A 26,554-nucleotide genomic window follows, 5' to 3' on the forward strand; every position below is an offset into this window, starting at 1 on the left:
ATAGGGCGGTAATCCCCTAGTCTGGCTGCTGTTTGTCTCTGACCAATGATGCTGAGTGACACAGAGTGTTGCAAACAATCCATTACTTTTACTCGAATGGCAGTTACGATGTGCTTGATGCACATTACAGCCGTCCTTCCTTGTGGTTATGAAATGTACACGACCGGAATCTTGACGAGTATGGCTGCCACCACGTTCCCAAGCAGTCCAACATCGGGCCACTGTTACATCCGAATGCCTCACAATTTTGGATACTGCACGATTCGACCAACTGGCCAAATGGTGGCCCAGAATGAAGACCCTTTCAAACCCTGCCATGTGCTGATAATGTCTCATAAGAGTCTGTGGCATCTCCAGTCCTTCTCAGTGTTCACTCACCATCTGACGCTGTTCACGCACCTTATACACCCTACCAGACCTGTTAACGACTCTAAAGAAAAGCAACACTAAGGCAGCTGGTAGCCGTTTTACCAATCACAGAAAATTAAAACTGTAATCTTAAACGTATTCGCCGATGGTGTGTAAGTGTACGAAGTAACGCTGACATCCGACCACGTCTGCTGGGTGCTTCACTTCTTTGTCATTCAGTGTAGATAAACTGATGCAGTGTAGCGTCAAAAATGATTTGTTTTGGACAGTTTATCGCCAACCATCAGAAAATGATGTAAGTTTTTGAGAACTATCCTCCTTAATTTTCAAACCTTAAGCACTGCACGTATGCATTCAAACTTGGCGGTAATTCTCATGAAGAAGACGTCCTAGAACTCAACCACTGATGTGGGCAATGGCAATGCACACAAAATTCTAGTTGCGATGGCATATGTATGGAACTGCTAACACCACAGAAAGATGAAGATAAAGCATAGAATATTTTACGAGAAAAATTAACTATGACGACGCTATGTGAAAGATGAGTGTCGCACCACCGAATGCTGCCAAAAAGCAAACGTAATGTAGGTTTTTTAGCTTTTGACAGTTTCAAAAATTAAGCAATTGATTGTATGTACAGAGTTGTTATTGTGGATGAGACATGGGTTCACGACTTCGCACCAAAATTAAACAGCAAGTAGGGGAAAAAGTGGAAACTTGTGGGCCATAACGAAAACGGTAAAGTCGATGTTAGTTGATGGAAAAGTGAAACGGCACTCTTCTGATTATTATCTGGTCAAAGGTTAAATAATCATTTAATAATACCACATATGCCTTTGGACTAACTACTTGAAAAACAAGCGTTAAAAGAGACCTAGATCGAAAACAAAAGGAAAGAAAAGAAATGGCTATAATCTTGACGGTTTAACCGTAGTTTAATGTCTTTTTGCAGTGGGAAAACTGACGGCTATGAAGTTTCGAATTTTTGGAATACTCACTCTACTAAGCAGATGCAACGGTATTACGCTACTCGATTCCATGTCTAAATAAATTTGAGACTACAATACGTCCTGACAAGGAACCCCTTGAGAGAGAGGTAGCAAAAGGCCAATGATGTTAACCGTATTCGACGCCTCATCTATTGTCTTCCATGAAACCAAAATATTGTCTGCTAATGGCAACGGGGGGTGGGACTGGTGTATCCAATGACGAGCATAGCGTGAGGCTACGGAGAGTAGTTGAATTGTTGAACTGCTTAGTCGACGAGTAACTCACAACTGCGCTGCAGTGCTAGTGGTTTAGATACAAAGCAGAGCAATGGCAACGACAAACAAAGCAAACATTGCATTATATCTACAACAACAGTTGCTGAAGTTGGCATTTCGTCAGAAGGGAAGCCAAGGAATTACACAGGGTGAGAAAGAAGTTACAGATGAAATGTTAACGTTTGCAGTCAGTCGAGTGTGTGGAGTCGCATACGCTTGGCTGTGTGGACATTGCTTATGAGACTGCAATGATAGCGATACGTGCTTATCAAGTGAGAGTGATATTGAAACAAATGTCGGGCCATGCACTTCGTTATCCTTGTCGGACGGGCAGCCACAAATCCCGTCTCCAGGGAAAAGTAGTAAAGAACAGTTGTTGTCCAAGGTGCAGGTGCTGAACATAACTACGTGCATAGAAGATCATCCGCAGCATAGTAAAAAAATAATTATGAACTGAATTCGAGTAAGACCGCAGCAATATGACCGCGTAGTGCATAAGAAAAACTACAGATACTCAAGGGAGGACAAGGCGCACTTGTTACAAAAACTGGTGTTTTTGCGCGTTTCAAGGATGCTCGATACAATTTACAGGACGTGCGTGATAGTAACCTACTATGTTACGCACATCAAATTGCGCCCAACATAGGTTCCAGTGATTTAAAGGGAAACAGTGGATGGTTGCATAGCTTAAACACGTAAGATAACGAAATTTCAAACAAAGTGTCAACTTGACGACGCACAGCAAACTTCGGATCGGCCCGAAAATTTATAGGTGAGATAAACAAACTTATCCCATCGTTCAGTGAGGAATTTGCTTTCAACTCCGACCAGTCGTAATTTGAAGATGAAATGTATACGAAAGGAGCCCTGTAAATTAGAGATATCAGGAGAGTTGTATCAAGATCATCTAACATCAATGCCTTGACGCATTTGTGTACAATTATGGCGACTGTACATGTGGATGGTAAAGGTTTGAAATGTTGTCTATTGTGCTGTGGGAAGTTGGAGGTGCTCTGCTTCCTACGATTCTTTCATGTGTGCGTCATCTTGCAAGGGCAGTACGAAATATTTACGTCACAGCAACGAAGAGCGGGAAAATGGGCGTAAGAGAACTACAAGTATGGTATGAGCACTGTTTTTGGCCTATAGCTGGTCAAAATGAGTCCTATTCTGCGTACAAAAATCATACCCTTCAGAGTACACTATCCCTCCCGAAAAGCATGTGATATTGCAGTTCGTACGACCTGGAACCACTGGAGAAAGTCGACCTCTGAATATTTGTTTTTTCAGTGCCTACAACACGTGTTGTTGCACTATCTGCAGGTTCGCCTTAAAGAATAGTCAGTTTTATGAAAATCTTCATGACAGACTGTTTCACATTCGGTTGCGTGCCACCACATTCCATCATTTCTCATCACCCCATTACATCAATATGATTCTACATGCATTCTTTAAGATTGGATAGCTAGCTGAACGTTCTGCGCGGTTTGTAATTCCGAGGACGGCGCCTACGATCTTGATGGTGCGAACCTTTGCGATCACTGTGGCGCGCCATTTCTCATTCCGTGGTGCAAGTTAATGATTTATTTGGCTATTTCTTGAGTGCCGACAATGCCCATTTTGTGAAGTGCAATACATACATCCCATAGAAAGTTGATCTCTACACCTCCCGGACACTCATTTTCTGCCGCCCGCCTAATGCCCATGGTGTGTCATTAGTAGCCAATATTTTTCCTGTTATAACTGTTAACACAAGACTTCCAAATGTGTCATACCAAAGATTGCATTTGCGACCTCATACTCAAGGGGTTCCCTGTGAGTCCGAGGAGGAGGTCACTGCTGCGGCAGACGGGTACTTCGCATTCATTTACAGAGCAACACTTCAGGGATGGCATCTAATCGATGGGTAAACGTTGGAAAATGTGCATTGACTTAAATCGGGAAGACCTCAAACGATAAAAGCCCCTATGACGTAAAAAATACGATTACAAACGTAACGAATTGTAGACAATAAATGGACGTACATGTTGTCCTCTTTCAGTTGCTTTCTGCAATAGTGAAGTTGTACATTTGTCGCAGGAAACTGTCTCCCACTGCGGTACAAAATTCTATGTCACTGACGTTGGGACCCTGTAGCTAAAGGAACTTACACTATTGGCCATTAAAATTGCTACACCACGAAGATGACGCGCTACAGACGCAAAATTTAACCGACAGAAGAAGATGCTGTGATATGCAAATGATTAGCTTTTCAGAGCATTCACACAAGGTTGGCGCCGGTGGCGACATCTACAACGTGCTGACATGAGGAAAGTTTCCAACTGATTTCTCATACACAAACAGTAGTTGACCGGCGTTGCCTGGTGAAACGTTGTTGTGATGCCTCGTGTAAGGAGGAGAAATGCGTACCATCACGTTTCCGACGTTGATAAAGGTCGGATTGTAGCCTATCGCGATTGCGGTTTATCCTATCGCGACATTGTTCCTCGCATTGGTTGAGATCCAATGACTGTTAGCAGAATATGGAATCGATGGGTTCAGGAGGGTAATACGGAACGCCGTGCTGGATCCCAACGGCCTCGTATCACTAGCAGTCGAGATGACAGGCATCTTATCCGCATGGCTGTAACGGATCATGCAGCCACGTCTCAATCCCTGAGTCAACAGATGGGGACGTTTGCAAGACAACAACCATCTACATGAACAGTTCGACGAAATTTGCAGCAGCATGGACTATCAGCTCGGAGACCATGGCTGCGGTTACCCTTGACGCTGCATCACAGACAGGAGCGCCTGCGATGTTGTACTCAACGACGAACCTGGGTTCACGAATGGCAAAACGCAATTTTTTCGGATGAATCCAGGTTCTGTTTACAGCATCATGATGGTCGCATCTGTGTTTGGCGACATCGCGGTGAACGCACATTGGAAGCGTGTATTTGTCATCGCCATACTGGCGTATCACCCGGCGTGATGGTATGGGGTGCCACTGGTTACACGTCTCGGTCACCTCTTGTTCGCATTGACGACACTTTGAACAGCGGACGTTACATTTAAGATGTATTGCGACCCGTGGCTCTACCCTTCATTCGATCCCTGCGAAACCCTACATTTCAGCAGGATAATGCACGCCCGCATGTTGCAGGTCCTGTGCGGGCCTTTCTGGAAACAGAAAATGTTCGACTGCTGCCCTGGCCAGCACATTCTCCAGATCTCTCACCAACTGAAAACGTCAGGTCAATGGTGGCCGAGCAGCTGTCTCGTCACAATATGCCAGTCACTACTCTTGATGAACTGTGGTATCGTGTTGAAGCTGCATGGGCAGCTGTACCAGTACACACCATCCAAGCTCTGACTCAATGCCCAGGCGTATCAAGGCCGTTATTACGGCCAGAGGTGGTTGTTCTGGGTACTGATTTCTCAGGATCTATGCAAACAAAATGGGTGAAAATGTAATCACATGTCAGTTCTAGTGTAATATATTTTTCCAATGAATACCCATTTATCATCTGCATTTCTTCTTGGAGTAGCAATTTTAATGGCCAGTAGTGTAGTTCAAATATGGTTCAAACGGCTCTGAGCACTATGGGATTTAACTTTGAGGACGTCAGTCCCCTAGAACTTAGAACTACTTAAACTTGACTAACTTAAGGACATCACACACATCCATGCTCGAGGCAGGACTCGAACCAGTGACCATAGCGGTCGCGCGGTGCCAGACTGTAGCGCCTAGAACCGCTCGGCCACCCCGGCCGGTGGAACTTAGTCAAGTGAAATTCTATGGTTAAGAGTTATAATGTAGCTACGAGATGTGTCAGAAAACTAAAAAGCTTTTCAATAACCAGCGAATGCACTGAACCTCTCTTCGAAAATCACCCCCAAGTTTCCATAGGTAGTAAAGCTTGAGTTAGAAACCATAGGGACCGCATGAGCCATTCATCAGTTTCCCGCGAACAACAAAACGGGGAGTATAAAGTATTGTCGCTGCTGCAGTATTCACTGACAAATTGTGAGGCGGGCATTGTGTTAATAAGCTAAGGAGCTTTCTGATTTTAGCGGACACAACGTACCTCATCGTATGTCTTTAGAAGTCAAATAAATACGTTTCTGTAATGGGACTGGAGAGACAATATGGTGAAAAAAGTATGTGTGCGCCACGAGCAAGAAATGATGGAAACGGTCTCACGGTGGGAGTGTTGCATATGTCACGCAGGGCGGAGCTCATGTTCACTGCATTACGGAATGGGAGAACCATGTATTGTGTCATGTGTTTATACAATTCTCACGACCAGTGAAACACAGAGAGGTAGCACACCAAGTTGACGGCGCGGCTGACATCGCAACTCCTATTCTCTATCAGTCGCGATACAGGAATATATTATTAGAAGTAGAAGTATAGAGCGAAGGCTTAATAGTGTTTTATGAATCTAGTTGGAATTATTTGTTTTAAAAATGTAGATTTTTTTCGTTCAAGAAACTAGTCCATGTTCGTCAAAGCGAAGAGTTCTTTCTTCTTCGGATCAGATGAAAAGAGCTTTACTAGACTCTCTTGATATGGTTCAGAGTGCATAACCTGCATTTTTGTACATCATGCCAAATCTGCTGGTGGCTTAATCACATCTGAAGACAGCAATAAATTGTCGAAACCAGTAATGTGAATGTTGTAATTATTAGGCGATTTTGCGAGTTATTATACGAGGGTTATTCGGAAAGTAAGGAACCACCGGCCGCAAAATGGAAACTACAGTGAAAATCCGATGAAGTTTCACATAGGCGCTTTGAGCAGTGTCTCTAGTATGCCCGTCGATCGCATAACGTCGTTCTTTTTAGTTCTGAGCACACAGGGAGGACATAAAGATACTTAGAAAAATAGTGTCTCCCGACAAGTACGAGGGCCTGGTGAGAAATTTCGCCTGAAGCTATGCAGCCAGCGTTACATAACTGTCGTGCGTTTTCTTTTTCAATACAATGCTCAGCCGCATTCTGCAGGGGCAATGAAGATGCTCCTGCATCGTTTCCAGTTTGAAATGTTTGATTACTCACAATACAGCTCGTAATTGTTTCCCTCTGAGTTTCATCTCTGCTCACATGAACCGCTGGCTATGAAGACAACATTTTGGCACAGAGAACAAGCTGTAGGCCAGCGTGAGAATTGGCGGAAAGCACTGGCGGCTGCCTTCTATAACGAGGGTATTGGAAAGTTGGTACAACGCTACGACAAACGTCTAAGTCGGATCGGCGACTACGGAGATAAGTAGCTGGAAGTTGTAGCTAACTGTTGCAAATAAAACAGTTTTGATTTTCACTGTGGATTCTATTTCGCGACCTATCGTTCCTTACTTTCTGACTAGCCCTCGTACATAACAGTAATGGAAATTTCTGGATGGAGCAATCCTTAAAATTGAGGAAAGACAACTACTCACCTGTAGCAGATCGATGCGTGGAGCACAGAAACACATAACAGAAAACAGCATTCACACTAGCTTCCGAGCACTAGCTCTTTTTATACCAACAGTACACACATTTTACACGTAAAACCACACAGACACTTAAATGCACACTCCCGTGGCCACGGCAGATATCATACAAATTGCTATAGTGTGTCCGCGGAATAGCAGAGTGCGCACTGGACGCATGACAAGGTGCGAACTATGGATGATACGTCACACTTGTAAAAGTATCGAGTGAGTGACCGTAACCAGTGATGGTTTCATGTTGAATCACTCATTGTCTGATGGAGTGTGCGCTGTTTTGTAGCCTCCTGGCTGATTAAAAATGTCTACTGGACTAGGATTTAAAATCAGAAGCTAGTTTAACGCTGCTAAAACTGTTACTGAGCCATAAAAGCACGACTCACGATTTACCTTCACGGCTTAAGCTCTGCCTATGCCTCTCCTATTTACCAAACTTGACAGGAGTTCATTATCATATCTTGTTGGCCTAACACTCCTGGAGGAAAGGATATAGCGGAAATCAGGAAGTTTAGTAACAGCGCACACTCCACTGCAGAGTGAAAGGTTCATTCTGGAAACAATACGTAGACCGTGGCTGAGCCATCTCCTCGCGACATTTCTCGTCGTAGAGTGAATAACTTTCGAGTAGTCTCCTGTCGAAGCAGTCTTCCGAGTACAACTGCGTCACTAACATCACAAGCTGTTGAACAAGTCTTGTGATAAGATGATCTATTGTGTGCCACACTGTGGCTGCAAGAATTGCAGGAACGCACCCTAATTTGTATGCCTAGTTCTGGGTATGCTAATTACATGATGTCACACCTACTGCTCTGTGTGATGCCGGCATCAAATATGAAGTTAGGAGGTCAAATTGACATTGTGTGTTTCATTATGAATATGGATAAATTATGCAGTAGGACTGGAGTTTCGAAGGCGCTGTAAAAAAATGCTGACAGACTTTTCACACGTTAGTGTTCTTTGTTAAGGAATTCATTGAGATTTGTTTTTTACTGCAGAGAGAGAATAACGATTGCAATGATTAACATGATTTTCTCTTAACTACTTTAACAAGTGGACATATTACACTGCAAGACGTAGCAATATTACTGTTCAAAAAATTGCCTTCAGTACGTAAATTTGAGCATGACACAATATTTTCAATTGGAAACTATCAAATTAATATAAATGTTACTTAAACAGAACCACTGAAAATAGCGAGGGTTGTCTTAACCACTGCGTATGTACGTCAATGTTTTGTCTGAAGTGATGGGGTAGTGTAGGTTGCATAATTCCACAGTGTGGACTATGACGCAGTACATCATAATAAAATACTGAACTGCCTCACAACAGTAATAGTATTTTATCTCATTGAAGGTGCAGAGTATGGTATTCCCGACTATGATACGTAAATCTTAGACTCTGTTGCCATCAGAACGATATTGTCACATACAGCATCAAATAAAAATGAGAAAACGTCTTTGCTGATTATTGTACATTCTGTCTTTCGTATATCTTTGTATGAACTGTATTTCTTACGTCTGAGGTGCTGTCGTACTTTGATCGTCCTGCATCGCCATTCGCATGTGATGACTCTTGCATCATTTATTTGTTCATGGAGGAAGGAAGGAAGGAAGGAAGATGAGAGTTTACGTCCAGTCTTCAGTGAGGCCATTAGAGATGGAGCACAGAAGCTCAGGTCGCGAAAGGTTGGGTAAGGAAATAGGACGTGGACCTTTTAAAGAAACCATTCCGGTATTTCCTGGAGGGATTTAGGGAAATCACGGAATATCTTAACGTGGATCGCCAGGCAGGGATTTGAAGCGTCGTCCTTCCGAATGCGAGTCCAGTGTGATAAGCACTGCACCAATTAGGTAGGTACTTGTGCTTGAGTATCTGTTTTAATCTCTCTAGCCCATCAAAGTACTAATTACTGAGGACTGTCTTCTTTCTTCTTCTTCTTCTTCTTCCGTGTCTTATTTCCCATCGTGTCTCTTGGGTTCTGCCCTCTTAGCCTTGTTACGCCATTGTGAACGTATTTGCGCCATTTCAGGGCGTAGTCACATCTTTCTTAGGTCGTTCTTTAGGGTATTAAGTCAATTCGTTTAGCGTCGGGGCCCCTTTTCAGTTCCTTTACGTCAGGTACTGTTCTTGTCATACGGTAGGTTCAAGGCGCATGACACGGGCGTACCAGCGTAGGCGATTTTCTTGAAACTTTTCCACTAGTTTGTTACCTTAAACAAAACCTCGGATGCGTTCGTTTCTTAGTTTGTCTTTTAGGATCACTCGTCTAGACTAGCGCAGTATCCATCTGCCTGTAACCTGGAGCTCCTGTTCCTCTAATTTGCACATGACCAAACTTTTTGAATTATACGCTGTAATTGGTCTAATTGCTCGTTTGTACATATTACCTTTAACTTTGATAGCAACACAGTTGATTCCTGTTAATGGCCTCTGTTTCTACCATCTAGTTTTTATACGATTTTCAACATCGGTATCCCTGGAAGCTATGGATGATATTAAATGATCTGGGGTACTCGAACTGTTCGTTTGATGTTATAAGGGCATTGCCCAAAATGTAGTCGATATTTCGAACTGGTGACCATTCTTGAGAAGCTGCAATGCATATACTCCGTTTTGGTCCTAGTTACTGTAGGTAGGGACTGTCGGTGTGATAATTGGATTCGAATGCCGTATATGTACCAAAGATTCAGAAAATGAATATTAGTAGTGAAACCAAGATACGCGAACTCATAATAATTCGAGGTTGTGTGTTTCTCATTATTGTGGCAGGAAGTGGGTGTGGGGAACATAATTCGTCCTGGCGGAGGAGGAAGAAGTCTCACCTCGATCATTATCAGCGTGCTTCCCGGCAGTGGAAAGTGGCTTACCTCCCACAGCATGATTAAGCTGAAGGCGACCTGGAAGGCGTTGTAGTAGATGAGCACGCTGCGCAGCTGGTACGGCTTCCGGTTGGCCATGAGGCGCGGCCCCAAGATGATCACCACGTACAGGTAGGCCGCCACCATCACCAGTGTCGGCATCGGGCTGTCCATCAGGGGCCAGTCGGCCACGCGGGGGTCTGCAATCACACCACCGCCTGCATAAGTCTGGAGCTGACACATTTTATGCAAAGTAACACGCTAGCTAGTCGTCTGATTTCACTTGGGCACTAAACTGTTTGTTTGTTACCTTGAGAAATAAGCTATGTGTTTAGGTTGATATCTGTGTTTGTGTTTGTAATTGTGACGGTCAACAAGCTGGGTTTGCTAAAAAAATCCTCCTTATCTCTTTGTTGAGAAACATAGAGCCCAACGAGATTTCCATTCAACCACGCAATCCTGCTCATCCAGCAAAAACCGAAACTGATTTTCGGACTTGGAGGGTAATGGATACATAAAGATGAATGTAATGTGATTCTTCAATTTCTCCAGGCGTATTTTATGACGAAATAAATCTCGGGTGAACAGCCTGGTATGAGTGTGCATAGGACACAATATTTCGGTAATCGACCACGTTGCCATCATCAGGTGCGCTGATGTACTGACCGGCGGTGGGCCGGTGCTATGTATATATGGCGCCGGCCCACCGCCGGTCAGTACATCAGCGCACCTGATGATGGCAACGTGGTCGATTACCGAAATATTGTGTCCTATGCACACTCATACCAGGCTGTTCACCCGAAATTTATTTCGTCCAAGATGAATGTACATGAGGGAGCCACTACTCACAAAGTCTCCGACTCCTTTTTCCTGGCATTTATTCCGTATCTTCACGAGTCATGTTAATCTCTCAGATGTGGCAATGTTAGTGGCAGAGGATGGCCGGATGTCCTTTCTGTTGCCTCCCTTCAACCGGGTTGACGATTCGTTTAGAGATTGTTTATAGCATACACAGTTAACTCCAGAAATTGCCTGTTTGAAGATGGCTCATTGGGCGAAAATTGGTGTATTTACATGTTGTCGAGTTGCGAATTTACAGCTATAAAACAAATGGCCTACGGTGTATGGCAAGCCATACCGGCCTGCCAACGGACGGTAAATTGGAGTGAATGCCGTCTGTTGTTATTGTGGTCTTCAGCCCGAACTTTGATTAGATGCAGCTCTTCACGCTACTCTATCCTCTGCGAGGCTTTTCGTCTCAGAATAACTATTGTAACCTACATCCTACTGAATCTGCTTACTGTATTCATCTCTTGGTCTGCCTTTACGATTTTTACTCTCTACACTTCCCTCTAATACTGAATTGGTGATGCCTGGGGCCTTTTTCGACTTAAGTTTTTCGGTACTCGGTCAAATTCTTCTCGCAGTATCGTATCTTCAATCTCATCTTCATGTACGTCCTCCTCACTTTTTATAATATTGCCTTCAAGTTTATCTCCCTTGTATAGGCTGTCTATGTACTTTTTCCACTTTTCAGTTTTCCCTTCTTTGTGTAGTACTGTTTTTCCATCTGAGCTCTTGATATTCAATGCCATCTAATGTTTTTAACATTCAAACTAATAAATAAAAAAGGTGATTTAATGGAACGTCCCACAGATTATTTCGCGAAATAGCGTGAGCATAAAACAGGTAAAGTTAGATGTACGTCAGTTCCGGGCCATCAGCGGCGGCAAAGAATTCTGGTCTACAGGAAATTATTCCCCGAAATGCAGCCACCGACGTCACTGACAAACCGAGTCGCTGGCGTGCTTCACGGATTATGACAAAAAAAAAAGTCCCTCTGCTTCGAGGAAGGAACTGCTGCAGGTCGCCAGCTCTGGTTCTGGTCCTTTAAAACTTTGATAGGCCGTACTGCAGAGTCTTACATAGTATGAGCGTGTTGAACAGGTGGCAAACAGGAAGTTCTTGTTCATCTCTGTCGTAACAGTTCCAGATTAGTAGAAGTACACAAATAAATAAATAAAATTAACAACCTGTGGCAACTGAGCATATAAATGAGTCATCTGGCCAGAAGAATTATGAATACGCTATGTATGAACTGTTCTTCGTCAAAGACAACTATGTGTAAATTGCCGTGACAAGAGTTTTTTTGTGAATTTGTCCATTGGAAGGAAATCGCCGTTACCTGAATCGCCCACCATCTTGTGCAACTTATAAATATGTAGCGTCTCCATCTTCTAGCTTGCATTTGAACTTTGGATAGTCAGGAAACAGCACAACAGATCACTTGGGAATTCAGTATGGGACAACAACATATGCTTTATCATACCTTGCAGATCAAATCTCTTCGTTATGAGACACAGCAGTTTTCCGCCATCATGAGAAATGCTGTAAAATGTATGTGTTCTCGAATATGGCCCAGGAAACACGTATATGGCAAGGTGAAGAACCTCTGCTATATGTTGCTCGATATACGAAGTGAGTCACGAAAGAGGTAACATTTATTTTATTTTGTGAGCGATTAGAGATATCGGAGCGAGGTTTCCACCAAATGATTGTGAAAGGTCTCTGTTGGATTCCTTTCATGTTAATTTCTTAAATATGTTGTCATTTACGGCATAAATTCCTCTTCTAAATTTACTGTGGTGTTTCTGACTATCTGGGAGGAGACTGAGCAGTGGAACGTGTTACTTTTACACATAAAAAAGAACGATCTGTCACACTACTACACTTTAAAATACAGTTTATATGTAATTCATGTCACACAGTCTGATACGGAACCTACATCCGCTTTCTTTTATATACTGTATATGATAAGATACTGTCATCCCCCTTCCCTTCTGTGTGAGAGGATGAATGAGCAAATGTATTTCTAGTTGCATGCTGGATGGTAGCAGACAAGCCTGTCTGCTAGAGAACAGTAGGACCAACGTCGGAACAGGTAGCTACGCTTTCTAAAAGCAGAGAGGTTTCTATTCTTAGTATGGTCCTGTCCGTCCCTTGTCATGTTGGTATAGGAAGCTGCCCCTCTGGCCACTTCCGTTTGTATTTGTGAGCCACCCTCAGGAAGGGACCACGGCAGTCTGTCCGCTGCGAGCGTCTGAAGTGGTAAGATCTCCGGCTAAGCGCATGTCTGCTAAGTCCGTAGGACAATGGATTTCTTAAGTTCAGCCTAACTGAAAATTTAATCACCTTTATTTCAGGTTTAGCTCTAAAATATCTAATGTTATCTTAAATTGCAACGCAGTGTAATTCGAGTGTGAAGTTCAGAATATATTCCGGTAGTTGCTCTGTCACTACTTTGTGAGTAAAGTGGAACCACGTGTTGATCAGTAACTCTAACTAAGTTCATCAACCTTAAATGCGAATGTGCGTGAGATTATAATGTCTCGTCTTGACAATATTTTTCAATATAGCAGCTTTTCTTTATGTTCAACCCACGTAGGGTGTACTTTGTGAGACCAATACCACGTGTTTATACAATTGTTTGACCCATCAGGTTAATAGTAAGACGATAGTAACCAGTTCGATGTTTTTCTTTTGTAAATTGCTTTTCGATCTAATTTATTTTAATTATCAAAATTATTGTGGAGTTACACTCTTTGTGTAAACCAAGTTGACCACGTGAAGCATGTGGTGTAAGCATCAAAGTAGCCCTCAGCTATTCTTTTTGGGAAGATTTCACAGAGAGTTAGTATGAATTTAGTATACCAGTGTGTGGTAATTTCATGATGGACAGGATTGCGCTATGAACGTAACTTCTTTGGGTGAAAATTGAATCGGTTGGTTGTGGTTAATTTCCTCTTGCATATGTTTCAACGTTCTTTGTGTGTTATTTTATGAATGCAGTGTTGTATGCAGTCTCCCAATCTTGGCTCAATATTTGATGTGTTCCGTAAGATTACAAACTCACATTTTCACAATCCTAAATAAGGCACCAGTTCAGATATGAATCAAGTTTAATATGCTGAAATTTCAATGATCAATGTTAAAATAAATTTCCAAATATAAACTGATTTATTTCTTTTTATTTAAATTCTCTTTATATATATATCACCGGTTGTCGTATGATGATTAAAAGATTATAATTAATGTTAGTCTGGTTGGGAATTTGGTAAGCTAGACTGGATACCTGGTGAAACAGTTGCGCAGAAATGCAATGTTAACTTCCCCACATAGCTCACAGCTTTTAAACCGCTTTTATTGTTTATCAGCCCCGCTTTCATAGCAAATTAAAGCAACAACGTTACACATGGCGACCCTGTTCTGTGATACCGCTAGACTCTGGAATCTCTGAAACGTTAGATTACGAGCGTTGTATAATCTTAATTTTTTTTCCCTGCAGCGCTAAAACAACTTCTGCGTTGTTTCTGAGCAGACTTTCAAAAGATTCACGGCGTTGTTGAGCGGCGTTGTGTTGTTTGTCTTGCTTTGTTTTCTATATTTGTGTGTTTTATATGTGTGTGTGTTTTTTTTTCTCGCTTGTAAATGGCACTGTTTCGATCAAAGATAAAAATTTGTTTTGCGTGTGAAAAAGTGCGTACTAGGTTGGGTACCTTTCGTGTGACTGTCGTAATTTTTGGGGGATACATTTGCCGGCCGAAGTGGCCGTGCGGTTAAAGGCGCTGCAGTCTGACACCGCAAGACCGCTACGGTCGCAGGTTCGAATCCTGCCTCGGGCATGGATGTGTGTGATGTTCTTAGGTTAGTTAGGTTTAACTAGTTCTAAGTTCTAGGGGACTAATGACCTCAGCAGTTGAGTCCCATAGTGCTCAGAGCCATTTGAACCATTTTGGGGATACATTTATTGTGATTAGTGTGTTGCGTACTGGGCATAAATTGAACGAATGCAGACACGTAACCAAGCTAAAAGTAGGCGGTCCAACAACTTAAGCAACATGGACCAAGGGGATAATTTGCTTTCGAATATTAAGGCGTCGGACGGTTCCGAAAATGCATTGGGGAATACTTCAGAGGAAATGCAAAACAGGACGAACGGGCTCACATCAGAGCCAGAAATTACTTTGCCTCCAACTAACCAAATTGATTTGGCAGAACTCATGAAAGCCTTATTGCAACAAAATAAAGAAAACGCAGAGAAATCTGAAAAATCGATCCGCGAGCTAGGCGAACAAATGACGCAGAAATCTGAAAAATCGATCCGCGAGCAAGGTGAACAAATGATGCAGAAATCTGAAAAATCGATCCGCGACCTAGGCGAACAAATAGACGAAAAACTAATCCAGCAGACAAATAAAGTCGACAAGTCGATGCAGAGAGCGTCCGATGATATCTCACAAAGAATAAACAATCTGTCAAGTGAAATAAAAAGTGATTTTATGAAAGAATTAGGCCGTACATTTGAACAAATCGATGATCGTCTGCAAGCCTTAGAACAGGGCAAGCGGAGTCGCGATGTGGAATTGAAAGAGAGTGCGGAACAGCTACTTAGGAATTTCCAAGTGCTGAGAGAAGAATGCCAAAGAGAACACCAGCAGGTACTTTCCATGGTCCAGGAGGCGGAAACGCATTGTCCCGCGTCCATTAGCAACACAGTAGCGGACAACAGTCAAGCGATTCACACACTCGAACAGCAAGTAGAACAATTGAAGCAGACTCTGGCGGAGGACAACAGACAAATACATGATAAGATTGCGGCATTAGTGGACATCGTAGGCACGATGAAGGTGACGGATAGCGATAACTATACTACACTGGTAGCAGTCGCAGAGACCGAAGAAGTGCGTTCGCTTCTTAAATTTCAGAAGGAACAGTTCGAAGTGAACAGGCGACACAAAGCTGTAACAGGCGAATTACAAGAACGCGTGGCGCATCTGGAAAGCCACATGGAGTGTGATTCCGAACTCGCCAATAGCACTAAAAATAGCTGTACGAACAATGCAGAGAGTGACTCCGGCCACGAGGGAGATTTTGACGACAGGGAAGAATGTATTTTGAGGGGCAGACATGAGAAAAATAGAAACATTCAAGGGCCTTGCCAGGAGGAAATGCGGGGATTTGATTTCAAACATTTTCTTACGGTGAGAAAGTTTGAGATATTTCGAAATTCGCAAAAAGGAATACATCCACGAGCATGGCTCAAGCAATTTGAGTTCTGTCTTCCCCCCGACTGGGCAAGTTCACATAAGATAGAATATATGTGTGGCTATTTGGAAGGCGAACCGGCGATTCGCATAAGGTCGGCAGCGCGTTACTGTAACTCCACTTGGGAGTTTCGACAAGCCTTTCTGTCCGCCTATTGGTCGGAAGCGGCACAAGATAGGGTCAAGCATGGCATAATTATGCTGCCAAATTTGAACCAGTCTGGTTTCGGCAGCCCAGCACGCCTATTCGACCACATGCTGCAGGCAAATCAATTTCTATACGACCCATATGCGGAACTAATTAGGATATGCATCACCAAATTGCCGATGCACTTGCGCCACGTCATTCTTGCGGGACGATGCAAAGAGGACGTGGAAACGTTTAAGACACTTCTCCAAGAGTTGGAATATAATACAGCAGAATGCCCGCCTAATCAGGCACAAAGTTATTACGGGGCACAGCAGCGCGATCGCAGTCGTGGCTGTAGTACTAATCAACGGCGTGACTGGTCGTCGCGACATGAACGGAACAATAATCGGGACCGGCCGTATAGAAACTGGGGTAACAGTCGCGAACACAGGTGGAACAACGAAAATGTTCGAGGACGTGGACAAGATCGTGAACGCTACAGGTACGGCAACCAGAATCGATACTATGACGGATACGGTGGGAATAGGACTGTAAGCAGAGCACCTCATGATGTTGAAATTCGGCCGGCTAACCCTAGACATAATCCAGCAAATGGAAATGAACAAAACCGGCAATGACAAACGATCAGCGCAGAAGGCGCCCAATCAGAACAAATGAGCGACATGGCAAATGAGTAGAAAGGACAGTGAGAAGTAGAGAGGACGGTGAGGAGAATGAATTGATTGGTTTACATTTGTGACATATGCATTTTGAATAATATGTTCGTAAAATTAATGATAAAAACGTTTCTATGTGATTGATTGAAGTGATGTTTTTAATTTTTTTTCTTTCCTTGTGCAATTAGGATTTAGGTTGGTTCAAATGTGAAGATAAAAGGTTTCTTTGTGAACGAGTGAAATGCTGTTTATGTTTTTATGTGTAAATTGAAAAGAGTCGCTCCTGAGAGAAGCAAGATCTGTGTTGAATTAATGCAAAATTCAGGGGCATATCCGATCTGTGGGTATTATGGGTCTGGCAAACCCAGGTGCCCAGCTGTTAGTAGCTTTGTTTCCGACTTTCTGCTTTCAGTGCTACTATCTATCTATTACTATTCTATATCTGTCAGTATAAATGATAATCTCTTACTATAGTATGCGTGCTGTATGAATATTTTAAGATAGTAGAACTCTGAGAAAGAAATAAGGAAGTTTACAATCTTGAAAACAGGATGCGATAATACGTTTGTTTAACCATTGGCTTCCCAATATGCGATGATATGTTAATATTGATGATATATGTCTTTTTTGTTCTTTGTAGCTGAGTACGTAAAGTGCTGTCTGTGGATTTCGTAAGTATAATGATTCCCTTCAAGGTGAAAGAAGAATTGTGGTTTGTGTAATTTACGTGGCCCTGAAATATTATTGTGGTAGTCAAATACGAGCAGTTTTTCAGCAAATGGAGAATGGAACAGAAATATGGACTCTTTCTGTAGTCTTGATTGATGTTGAGCCAAAGCCTGCAAAATTATTCTGCGTTAATACTTGTCCTAGAAAAGCGACGTTTATGTGTTTTGCTGATGCTGTGAGCATTAGAGCTTACTGTTTTCGCTGGTGCGGGATGCACTGCAGCAGCCGGCCGAAGTGGCCGTGCGGTTAAAGGCGCTGCAGTCTGGAACCGCAAGACCGCTACGGTCGCAGGTTCGAATCCTGCCTCGGGCATGGATGTTTGTGATGTCCTTAGGTTAGTTCGGTTTAACTAGTTCTAAGTTCTAGGGGACTAATGACCTCAGCAGTTGAGTCCCATAGTGCTCAGAGCCATTTTTTGCACTGCAGCCTATATGATTTGTACGAGGAAATTTCCCTCTTGAAGGTAGAGGAAGATTAAATAATTTTGATTATGGGACCGAAGGAAAGCTTGGTTTAAGGTAATAAGGATGAAGCAAAACATTTGTCATTTAAACTACAGGAGGATTCGGATCTTTTGCGTCTGTTGTAAGTTCAATATGTTAAGATGAAACTGTTTTACAGAATAGAGGAGACCACAATTTTGCCATTCATGAGAAATGAATCCAGAATAACCACCACAGGCGAAATAACTGATTTGGAAGCGAAAGATAACTTAAAGAAGGAACGAAATGGGTAAGAAAATGTAGTATAACCTGTATAATGAAAATATTTTTACCCTTCTCAGAGTCATCTGTGTGATTAATTCTTGTGATAACGTAATTTTAGATGAAATTTTCTTACTGTTTTATGTGTGAATATATGAGTATGATAAATGTATAATTACGAGTCTCTTATCAGGTGTGTCAACTGGTATAAATGTTTTGACGTGTAAATAACCATTGAACTTTTTACTGTGTATGTTTAAGGAAAGTTTCTCCATATTTATCATGTGACAAGACATATGCGGCGAGCGTCAGGAAGAGGACGAATTAGAACAATGTTGTAGTGGTGTAAACACTTTGTTGAAGTAGCATTGTAGTAGCTTGTTGGATTAACTAGTAGTGGATAGAAGTAGAATTTTGAGTAATACATGTTTATGGGTAGTTAGTTTGTAGTATAGACAACAGGTGTGCATATGTGTGTGTGTGTGTGTGTGTGTAAATAACATGTGAACCCTATGCTGCCCTGACCTATACTTGCACAAGGCATAATCCTGTTCATTTTAGTGAATTAATAAGTAGCATTTGATTTATTAAAACGGAAGTGAACCACATTAGTGATGTGGATTTAGATATTATATTGTCAGTTCATTTAATTTTTATTTTTATTCTGTCAAGTCATTTCACTTTTATTTTTTTATATTGTCAAGTCATTTAACTTTTATTTTTATATTGTCGATTCATCTAACTTTTTTTATTTTTAAAAAAAATTAAGTCTCACTTTTGTTCTTAAAAATTGTGAAAGACAATACTAAGTGGTATTATGTATGACATTTTGTAATCACATAACTATGATGAACAATTTCTGTGAATGCAGTTGAGAACGTGAAAGCGAACCAGCTAAACTCTTACGAGACAGCGGGGGCAGCGAGGAGGAGGGCTAGTTGTAAACTGGTGGGTTTCCCAGCAGGACACACTGTCAACCGGGCCACTTCGGGAGCGCGGTCAACCACAAAAGAAGGGTACGCGGCAAACACTTTCCCTTGCACACGGAGCTAATGGCCGGCCGCACCAGTGCGACCCTCCGTGGAGGCGATGACCTGAGATGGCCGAGCGGTCCACCGCGCGGAAATCCATCTGCTGGCAACGCAACACACGCACGCGACCGTGACGAGACGGCCGCGGTGAAACGACAAAAGACAGGGGATAAAGGGGCGTGGAGCCTTTTGACAGGTACTGTCCAGAGAGACTTGCAGACGCCAACGACGCCTATCGACATTTCCTGACGGATGCCTACTGTCAAGCGACAGTAAATCATGGTTCGATGTTCTCTGGTCGCTAAGGGTGGCACAAAGATGAGCCATTAAGTGTCATCCTTGCCCAGGAATATCAAACCGGCGAGCGAATTGAGGATAACTCAAGAATGTAACACAAGGGGCGTGGAGCCTTTTGACACATACTGTCCAGAGAAACTGGCAGACTTCAACGACGCCTATCAACATTTCCTGGCGGATGCCCACTGTCAAGCGACAGTAAATCATAGTTCGATGTTCTCTGGTAGCTAAGGGTGGCACAAAGAAGAGCCATTAAGTGTCATCCTTGCCTAGGAATATCAACCCGGCGTGTCAAACGAGCATACCGCACGAATTTGACAACACAAGCATGGAACCAAATCGAGATGTACGTGACATGGGCCACCAAGAGAAACTTCATGAGAGGGCACGGATGGCGGGATTGCACGCAACAGATGGACAAAAATCCCTACTGACAGCTGAGGCGACGAACCCCCCCCCCCCTCCCCTTATACTGTGCCTCGGAATAGTGGAACTACTGAGTGTGTCAGTGAACAGTGATTATACGCTTCTTAGTCCAATGCATATACGTGTGTTTCTGTCAGAGAAACTCTGATTCGTGTGTTTTGCAGGAGTTCGATTTATTGGTGTTTATTAGATTGACTCTTGTATTTTGCAGGTGTTCTATTTATTGTTTTCTTTAGACTTTGACTCTTGTATTTTGCAGGTTTTTTATTTATTGATGTTTTTTTAGACGTTGACTATTGTACTTTCAGATCTGTTTTATTTATCAATGTTTGTTTGTGTGTGATGTATTAGATTTGTGATATTTTGTTTCGTAAATTCATTCCTGTGGCACTGCTTCGTTTATCAGTCAGATAGCTATTTATGCTCATTGGACTGTGATCGATTAGCCTTTTCATGGGGCATATTTATAGTGAGGAACCCCTTAAGGGTAACAATCACATAATTAAGTCTAGTTTCAGTATAATGACACAGTGATCATTGTTTGTTAACTAACTGAAAGATAGTAAAGTGATTAAATTAGTGCCACAAAGTTATTTTAATCCTACAAATTATTAGTTTTATAAGATATAGAAGTTTTTTGTGATAACCACTTTGTAAAACATGTTTTTTTCTTTTATCACTTTTTTTGCTTTCGCGGATTGTGCATTGTAACGTTCTGCTTTATAATACTGATGTTATTTTCATGTTCTTTTTTAATTGTCGTAAATTTTACTTGTTAATAAACAGTCATAAATTTTCCTGTGATCAGTTGGCTCTTGCAATGAGCAAATACTGGTGAACTCCATAAGGGTAACAACCAGAAATTGTTTTCATGTTAATGACACAGGAACCATTGTTTTTACTTGCTGACCGAATTAAGTCTACACTATCTTTTAAATAGGTGTCACAGATTGTTTTTTTCTCTTTGAAATTGGTAGATTCTAAAGATGTGTTGAAATTATTGTGTTTTAGCAAGTAGCTGGTGACCTTTTGCCTTTTCTTTACATTTTTGGTTTAAGTTGGGTGTGAGAAGCCTGCTTGGGAATGTCCTAGCATGGCCAGAAAATTCCCTGCACAGTCTTTTCCCGGAGCGTTGGGGTTGTGAAGCTTTGACAATGCCAGCCACTCGTGCTGGCGAAATGTCAGTAAACTCATTAGATGAACGTCGGCCGAAGAACCCGAGACAGAAGCCAATAGGCAGTTTGTCAAAAGCTGTTTGTCAAAAGCTGTTCACTTGAATACATACACACATTTGAAACATTTTTTCTAAAGCCCTTATGACAGACCACATATTAACACGTAGTTCCATTTACAACAACCGTTGTATACAGTAAGACCAATCGGCATGCATCCGACAGCATGCGTCTTAAATGTTCCAAAACGACGCTCTTAAGAACCGGATTTTCCGGTGCTCATACCTGGGGTTCTATAGGTGATAAAATGTAAGGTTTTGAATAGCTCTTAGGCTAGGGACAATTTGTATAGCCAACAGAAGAATCGTCTTACTGTCACTATATTACAGTACAGGGTCAAAGTATGAATATTACACACTTCTTCCCGCTTAGGCAAATGGAGCAAATCGGTTGGTTCTTTTTACATTTGATGGGACTTACGGTGGCACCATTAGTTCATGCGTGGTTGATCGGAAAATACGACAAAAAGTGTTTTTCAAATAAATTTTCGCCGTCCTCAGGGAACCAAAACCCTGCTAAGGATTACAAGATGGCTGAAATTTTTACAATATATTCCTAAGGTCCTGGTCTCGAATATCTATGAAAATTTTCATAATAACTTTACCGTTTCCAAGATACAGTGGTTGAAAATTACCCTGCTTTTACACCTAAAATCCTGTATGAGGCGAAATCTAAATAATAAATAGCCGCAGAAAATTGCTCAAATTTTAACGGTGCATTTTTAGGCACTTATATAGAAGAGGCATCTCCTCGTTTCCGAAAATCTTTATTGACTACACCTCAAAAACTTGGCTACCAGAACTCAGCCGCGGATTTCGAGACGGCTATGCACTGTAAATGAATGTAATTTTTACAATATATTCCTAAGATCCCTATCTCGAACAATCATGAAAATTTTCTTCATATCTTTCCGAAATACAGAGTCTGAAAGTTATCCTGCCTGTACATGTAAAATCCGGTTTGAGGCGAAAACGTAGCACGGAGAAATTGCTTCTATCGGAGCACAAAAAATGCGAACATGTTCCTTTTTATTTAAAAGATTCTGACTGAAAAGTGGGGTGCCAACTGCCTCATTCTACCTTCGTTAGCACCTTATAATTTTTTCCAAAAATTTTGGCATAGGAACATATTCTCGCTTTTGTATGCTGAGATATAAGAAGACAAAGGCAGAGGCAAAGTAACTGAAAAGTAAAAAATACTGGAAGATAGTGGACAGTGGTTCTGTTATAGAAAGAGCGAAGGAGACGATGGCAGTGTGGGAGAAAGAGAGGGACACAGTGGCATTGGAACGTAGTGGACAATGAAACAATAGTGTTAGGGAAAGAGTGAAGGAGACATTGTCGGAGGGAGGGGGGGGGGGAGGGGAGGAATAAAGAGAAAGTAGAGGTGGGTGAGAACCAGTGATAATCAGAGCAGAATATATGACAATGAAAACGAGGTAGGGAGAGACATTAGTATGCCAAAATTTTTGAGAAAATGTTGAAGGTTTTGAGGATGGTAGATTGAGGCAGCTGGTACCCCACTTTTCCCAGTCTAAGTCTTAAATAAACAGCACCATATCTGCATTTTTTGTGCTCCGATAGCAGCATTTTCCGCTGGTAGGAAATACTTTGTGGTATAGGCCTATCTGCTTGCTGCATATAACAATGGAGCCTGAGATAACAGCCCCACATTGCGATGTTTACATAACGATAGCTGGTGTCGGGCACAGTGTCTTTCAAAATCAGTACATTTGTCGGATACTTAGACAAAAAGTTTCAAAGCTAACGTTAACAAGCGTTGTCACTGTACTTTTCTTTTCAAGAGTTTTGGAATGCCACTAAAAATCATAAATCGTTTCATTAAAAAAATCTCTACTTGCTTCAATAACTTGGTTGAGAAAAGATTCAAGTGTGCTAATCATACAACAAAATTACGTTCCTCTCTGCGAACTGTAATTTCCCAAAACCTTTGATCAATATATTGAACCGTTCACGAAATAAAAGAGGTGTTACGTCTCACGTGACGCATCCTCTATGCAAGACGTTGTCTGTCGGTGGGCGTGTGTTGAAAAGTACACGATATGGTGGATTCTTTCTGCCAGTAAGGTACAATTCAGACTGGCGATGGTATCCGCGTGTACGCGAAATATTTTCGTGGGATGAAGCGGGGGCCCTGTTGTGCCTTAACCATCACTTTCATGTCAACGATTTTTGGACCAGGTGGCAAATCACATGGAAGAACTTCCTTTTGTCATGGTCTTGAGAGCTTTCTCTCTCTCTCTCTCTCTCTCTCTCTCTCTCTCTCTCTCGCTCGCTCTCTCTCCCCAACACTATCGCTATCTAATTAAATTGCTCGTGAATATATATATATATATATATATATATATATATATATATGTATATATAAGTAACTTTAGACGAGAAGACAGGCACAGTCAGATATACAGATTGACGAACGCTCCACATTCCATTAAAGGATGATAATCTAGCTAATTTCTCCACTTAAGGCGTAATAAACTTGATATAAGACAAGATAAAATTTTCTGATGATCTCATTGTCGACAAACAGGAAACAGGAAAGAATCAAACTTCTAGATCAAAAGAAAGTAGCGGTGTTGAGACTTACTTTTCTTTTACCGCATAGAACAATTACGCAGAACGAAAATTGCCGGCAGCCCAGCTAATCAGCAGGAGCGTCAGTGTCACATTCCCTGTCGCTTAAGGGCATCGTTTGGGTTAAAACCGTGTGCCTCGAACGATAATTTCTCGTGGCAGCGCGTCTAAAAATGCATTGCAATTTGTGAAGCCTTTCTGGCGATCACGCAAACTGTATGAGTGGAAAAATATAACTCACTATTTGCAACACTCGAGAGGGTTGGGTTGGGTTGTTTGGGGAAGAGACCAAACAGCGAGGTCATCGGTCTCATCGGATTAGGGAAGGATGGGGAAGGAAGTCGGCCGTGCCCTTTCAAAGCAACCATCCCAGCATTTGCCTGGAGCGATTTAGGGAAATCACAGAAAACCTAAATCAGGATGGCCGGACGCAGGATTGAACCGTCGTCCTCCCGAATGCGAGTCCAGTGTGCTACCACTGCGCCACCTCGCTCGGTCCCACTCGTGAGGATTCGAAAAGAAAATAATTTACGGGGTAAAATGCGAGAAGTTATTCATTACACTCAAGGGAATCGGAGAAGAAAATCTCTTACAGTAAAAAAATCATTCTGATAATAGAAACTTCCGATGTGCTTCTGTACTTTTCATGGAAATAAAGGATAAAAATAAATGACTTTTAATTTTAATATTTATTTATGTACTAAGTTATACTCCCTGTGGATCGGTTTTCGTCGTTCCTCCCACACAATAGAAAGATGGAAGTCTGAGAAATTAAATATAGATTATCGCTTTAAATAAAATTGTTTCTGCTCTTCATAGTTCGTTTATTATTTTGGAAACGGTTACCAGATACACAAGATATCCGGGGACGAGTCATTTCAGTGAAGGAGGTGTGTGTCAGACGGAACAGATATGATGTCAAAGGCAGACAGTTATAAAAATTGGTTCAGCTTTATGAAATTAAGTTTAAAAATAAATCGAGGTAAATTGTATTGGTGGCGGGTTGTCAAGAGTATGGTACCAAGTTGTCAAGAGTGTGACATACTTTCACGTTTCGTATTCTTTTCTTGTGCGTATACGCTCTTGTAGGGATAGTAAAAGACTAGGAGATATAAAAGTAAGTGATAAAACACAATCCTGTAGTTTTAAATAGTAAGTTAATGAAAATTTTCTGCCAGGAACAAATCTCATAACAAAATATGTATGATTTTATTGACCACTGATGATTCCTAGTACGAATAGGTGAAACTTGTTTGGTTAAAAGCAAGGTAAATATTCAGTTACATTAGACAAATAACATTTATTCTTATATACCTCATAAACATAAAAAGGTAGCATCTGAGAACAAATGTTAGCAAGCCTTAGCAATAATGTAGGAAGTGTTAGTTACCGAGATCTGACCGACTGTAACAATCAGTAGATATAGTGGAAGCAGGAGACAGTGCCAGGCCACAAACAATCTGCTCTTAGGACCTCTCTTGCATTACAGATACCAAAAAGTTGTGTAGATGATACCTTACACAAAAGTGTACTGTTCCATAAGATGTCGTTGTTGTGATCTTCAATCCGAAGACTGATTTTATGGAGCTCTCGACGCTACTCTATCCTATCCAAACCTCTTTATATCCAAATAACTACTGCAACCTACATCCATTTCAACATGCTTACTGTATTAGTTACTTGGTCTCCCTCTGCAGTTGTTACGCCGCATTCCACTTCTTTCCAGAAGTAAACTCAGGATTTATTTATGACTCTGAATGTATCCTATCAACCGATGCCATCTTCTAGTCAATTTGGGCCACAAATTTCTTCCCCCCCCCCCCCCCCCAATTCTATTCAGTACCTCATCATTAGTCACGTGATCTACCCATCTAAATTTCAACATTCTTCTGTAGCGCCATATTTCAAGAGCTTTCGTTCTCTTCTTTTCTAAACGGCTTAAACAAATTTCTCTTCTTTCGAAACGCTTTTCTTGCCATTGCCAGTGTACATTTTATGTCCCCTCTGTTTCGGCGATCATCAGTTATTTTACTGCCCAAATAGCAAAACTCATCAACTACTTCTAGTGTCTCATTTTCTAATCTAATTCCATCAGCATCGCCTAATTTAATTCGACTACATTCCATAGCCGTTATTTTACTTTTGTTAATGTTCTTTTTGTATCCTCCTTTCGAGATACTGTCCATTCCGTTCAACTGCTCTTCCAAGTCCTTACTGTCTTCAACCTCAATGTTTTTTTCTTGTCCATGAACTTTAATGCCTTCTCCTAATTTTTCTTAGTTTTTTTTTTACTTGTTTAACGTACAGACTGAAAAACATTGGGGATAAGGTTTGCCTTTCTTTAACCTATATTCTAAGATAAGTAGTAGCGTCAGTATATAGTTCCAACATATCTCTGGCACCCGAACTGATATTGCCCGGGGTCAGCGTATATCAGTGTTTCCATTTTTCTGTAAATAATTCATGTCAGTATTTTGCAACCATGCCTTATCAAACTGATGGTTCCGTAAAATTCGGCCGGCCGCTGTGGCCGATCGGTTCTAGGCGCTTCACTCCGGAACCGCGCTGTTGCTACGGTCGCAGGTTCGAATCCTGCCTCGGGCATGGATGTGTGATGTCCTTAGATTAGTTAGGTTTAAGTAGTTCTAAGTCTAGGGGACTGAT

General features: G+C 41.8%; 1 protein-coding gene across 2 annotated transcripts in view; it reads right to left on the minus strand.

Moving 5' to 3' along the window:
* The window catches only part of LOC124721423 (elongation of very long chain fatty acids protein AAEL008004-like), a 350,642-nt gene that overhangs the window by 71,591 nt on the left and 252,497 nt on the right, over positions 1-26,554 (minus strand). For both annotated transcript variants that reach the window (XM_047246397.1, XM_047246398.1), the window contains exon 4: positions 9,976-10,166. In XM_047246397.1, coding sequence (XP_047102353.1) covers positions 9,976-10,166 — 191 coding nt within the window. The remainder of the gene's footprint in view (positions 1-9,975; positions 10,167-26,554) is intronic.

The sequence above is a fragment of the Schistocerca piceifrons genome, chromosome X (genome assembly GCF_021461385.2).
Source record: "Schistocerca piceifrons isolate TAMUIC-IGC-003096 chromosome X, iqSchPice1.1, whole genome shotgun sequence".
NCBI classification, from domain to species: Eukaryota; Metazoa; Arthropoda; class Insecta; order Orthoptera; family Acrididae; genus Schistocerca; species Schistocerca piceifrons.